Source organism: Arachis ipaensis, chromosome B03 (genome assembly GCF_000816755.2).
Source record: "Arachis ipaensis cultivar K30076 chromosome B03, Araip1.1, whole genome shotgun sequence".
Taxonomy (NCBI): domain Eukaryota; kingdom Viridiplantae; phylum Streptophyta; class Magnoliopsida; order Fabales; family Fabaceae; genus Arachis; species Arachis ipaensis.
In genome coordinates this window covers 129,334,517-129,338,490 of record NC_029787.2, presented here as the reverse complement: position 1 = coordinate 129,338,490, position 3,974 = coordinate 129,334,517, and the positions used below count along the sequence as shown (strand labels likewise).

General features: G+C 29.0%; 1 protein-coding gene across 1 annotated transcript in view; it reads left to right on the top strand.

Moving 5' to 3' along the window:
• LOC107633898 overlaps window positions 1,414-3,974 on the top strand; it is an 8,217-nt gene continuing 5,656 nt past the window's right edge. The window contains exon 1 of the mRNA XM_021117468.1: window positions 1,414-1,782. Coding sequence (XP_020973127.1) covers window positions 1,414-1,782 — 369 coding nt within the window. The remainder of the gene's footprint in view (window positions 1,783-3,974) is intronic.

The following is a 3,974-nucleotide window of genomic DNA, read 5'->3' as shown; positions in this document are numbered from 1 at the left end:
TGTGTTATAACAAGAAAAAAATACTTATTTATTTATTTATTATGTGAAAAATATCTTTTTTTTAAAAATATATTTAAAAAAAGATATAAATTATAATTTTTCAAAAAAAATATTTTTTATTTTTTTAGTACTTTTATTTTTATTATTAAAATATTTTCAAATACATTAAACAAAAAATATTTTTCATAAAAAATTTTTTTAGAATAAAGTATATTTTTTGTTATTGAATTTTATCAAAAATTTTAAAAATATTCTTAAATTTTATTTTATTTTAATTTTGTCCCTAAAGTTTTCGATTTGCATCAAATATATCCCTGATAGCTAAATTTTTAGAAAGTTTAGGACTAATCCAGTAATAATGCATGATAACTATGTCTGGTTTACTTCTGTTAAAGATTATTCTTGTGAAATTGTTGCTGAATTGTTCTTAAATTTTTTGAAAAATTAGCCGTCAAAGATATATTTAATGCAATTTAAAAATGTTTTGGACAAAATTAAAACAAAATAAAATTTAGGAGTATTTTAAAATTTTCAACAAATTTTAATATCTAATGAAAAATAATTTTTTTTTCTTACGACTTAATAGAATCCAAACAAATTTTAAATAGGTCAAATTATTGAGATAAATACAACTTTTATAGATATTTATAGAAGAAAATGTTTAATATTGGATATGATCCGGATTTTATTTTAAAAGAAAATGAGAAGTATGTTAGCATAGTATTACTTAAGGCTGGAACATATTGCTTTCGTTTTTATATTAAGTCCTCAATCTTAGAATTTAGATATCTTCTGGAATTTTATTATTTGCATCAATTATCGCCATTAAAATGAAAAATTAAAGAGTGAGGCTGCAACTTTTGGTTTTCGAATTGTATTAAGTAGTTATGAGTACTATTTTTAGCAAGAGAACGTTAAAAATCGTAGTCAAATGCAAAATGAATTGGAAAATAGGTGATAAAAATTTGAGGTGCATGAATTCTTGAAGAGGAACATTCAAATAGGGTTAAGTATAGTTTTGATTCTTAATATAGAGGCCGAAACTTTATTTTGTTTCTGATCTTTTTTTCGCTACAAAATGGTCCCAAAAGTTTAACTTAGTTTTAAAATCGTCCTTCGGACCAAAATGCCCCGTTCTCTTCTTCCCCAAAATCAAGCAAAAGTAGAAGCAGAAACAGAACCAGAAGCAACAACAACAATGAATCAACAATGTAATCAAACAGAAACAGGAGTAGGACAACAACAACAACAATGAATCAACAATGGAATCAAGCAGAAACAGGAGCAAGAGCAGAAACAGAAGCAGGAGCAGAACAACAACAACAACAATAAAACAATATAATCAATCAGAAGCAGAAGCAATCAGAAGCAACAATAATAAAAAATCAACGACATAATAGAAGCAAAAGTAGAATGGAAGCAGAAACAGAAGCAGAAGCCGGCGAGCCACCTGAAACCGCCATCACAGCGCCGATTCGCCATCACAGTGCCGTAACCCTTTTCTTCTTCTCTCTTCGCGCTACCTTAGCGCCACCGTCACAGCGCGACCTCTTCTCCTTCCTCAGCTCATCACCGAAGCCTTCCCTTGTTTTTGCCTTGAACCAGAACCCACCGCCATCGAGCACCTCCGCCGAGTCCAGAGGTGCAGCGGCGAGATCCAGCCACCGAACGACGACGAGCAGCGGCGGTCCTGTTCTTGTCTCGAACCAGAACCCACCACCATGGAACACCTCCGCAAACCCAAAGGAGCAGCGGCGAGATCCAGCCACCGAACGACGACGAGTAGCGGTGGCGAATTGGAGCAGCGGCGACAGATTAAAGCGGCGAGATCTTTCCCCTTTCCCCCCACGAATCCCTTCCCTCTTTCCCCCTTATTCAACGTTTTTGTTTTGTTTTTTTTATAGTTATGGATATTTTCGGAATAAAAAATAAAAATTTGATAAAAAATACGATTTTAAAACTAAATTAAACCTTCGAGATCATTTTGTAGCGAAAAAAATGTCGATGACAAAATAAATTTTTTATTTCTACGTTAGAAACTAACATCGTACTTAACCCATCCATATACTATTTATTGATTTTGATAAGCATGTTCTCATGGCTGAAGACAATTCATCATCATATGTGTTGTCACAATGTCACTGAAAAAAAATTGCAATTGATAAAAAATTAAAAATTATTAATAGAGTTTGAAAAATTTGAAAAATATTATATTTTTTGGAGACTAATTTGACTATTAATTCAAATATATTTTTTGGGTCATTAATCATGTAAATATTTTGATTTCTTAAAGATAAAGGATTAGTAATCTAAACTCTATTGAAGAATTTGTTGATAAATTATTGTATAAACGAAATTTAAACTTTTAACATTTACTTAAATAAAAGAATGAGTTAAAATGTAAATATTCTTGCTGAATATGCAATAACAATAATCTAGATGGACTCAAAATCCAAGTAAAATTATTATCAAAAGGCCAGACAAAATAAACAATTTCAAAATAGCTCCCAACAAACCCAAAATTACAGGAGGCCCACAAGCTCTATCTGTAACAGTCCAATTTCACAGATTTTTGCGACACGCCTATTAAGAATCACTGTTTTTTGTTTTGTTTACTCATATTAATCCAAATAAATTTCACTGGTGTCTCTCCATAGTTATCTGGCATATACATAATACATTGAAGCTCCAAAAATAGAAAGATAGTGCACATGGAAAAAAAAAATTGTGCAAATTACAGAAATAAAAAAAAAAGACATAGAATTAACTTGAATTAGTTGAAAGACCAGCTCACTTGTTTGCTTAAATAAATATTTGGGATTCGAATTCCATCTTATGCATACAGCAATCTATATGAACAGATGAATAAAAGTGTGTAAGGCTTTTTCATGATGAAGAAAAAGTGAAAAGAGAATTGTTGGCTCTAACAAAAAATAAAATAAAAGCCACCGAAAGAACATAACTATAATTTATAGAAAGAAATTAAAGTTTAAGGGGGTGATTGCCCCTTGCCATGAATGAGGCTCCGCCCCCTTGCTTGACCTTAGTTATGTATGTCTTTTTTCACATAACCTATAAGGAGGTCACTCAGATAAACACGCCTAAAACATCTTTTTTTAAAGATGTCTTTATGTTGTGTTTTAATTGGTTTTGGTATAATTTATTCGGTGTTTCTCATCACATATTATTAAATTCCTCAAAAAATTTTCTTTCCAAAAACAATAAAAAACACTTAATTTGGACTAAAACAAAAAAGATAATAAATTAACTATTAGATTTTTTTTAAAAGATTATTTACATAAAAAAATATATCACATTCATATTATTATTATTATTATTATTATTATTATTATATGAGCAAAAAAAATCCAACTGTATGTTTTAAAGTAAAATTTTTTTTAATATTTGATTAAATGTTCTTGTATTTAGTACTTTTTTTTTTGCACTTCCTCTCAGTTAAAAATATAATCATTATAATTTTTTAGTTATTATTGCTAGGGGTGTTTACAGATGAGATATGGCTGAAATTTCGATCCAATCCGCACTAAACTCATTAGATCAAATTCGATATTCGCACTTTTTATGTTTGGATCAGATATCAAATATATCCATAAAATAAAAAATATAAAAAAATTTATTTTTATAAAAAAAAGTCAATAATTTTTTTTGTTTACTTTTTTAAACATATTTACTTCTATCCGATTAGAGTGTGAAGCAGATTCGATCTAATCCAATTCGATCATCTTACAGATCAAATCATATCCACAAATTATAGATTAGGTACGAATAAACACTGTGAATTTATGGATATGATTCGATGTATGAACACCCCTAACTACTGCTATAGGTTCATTGCTATAAAAGTATGCTTCTTTTTTATTATAAACCATTATTAGATCTTAATTACCATTAAAACAACATAATTGTCAATAAAGAGATAATACTTATTGGTCTCTGAAATTATGTTCGTATTT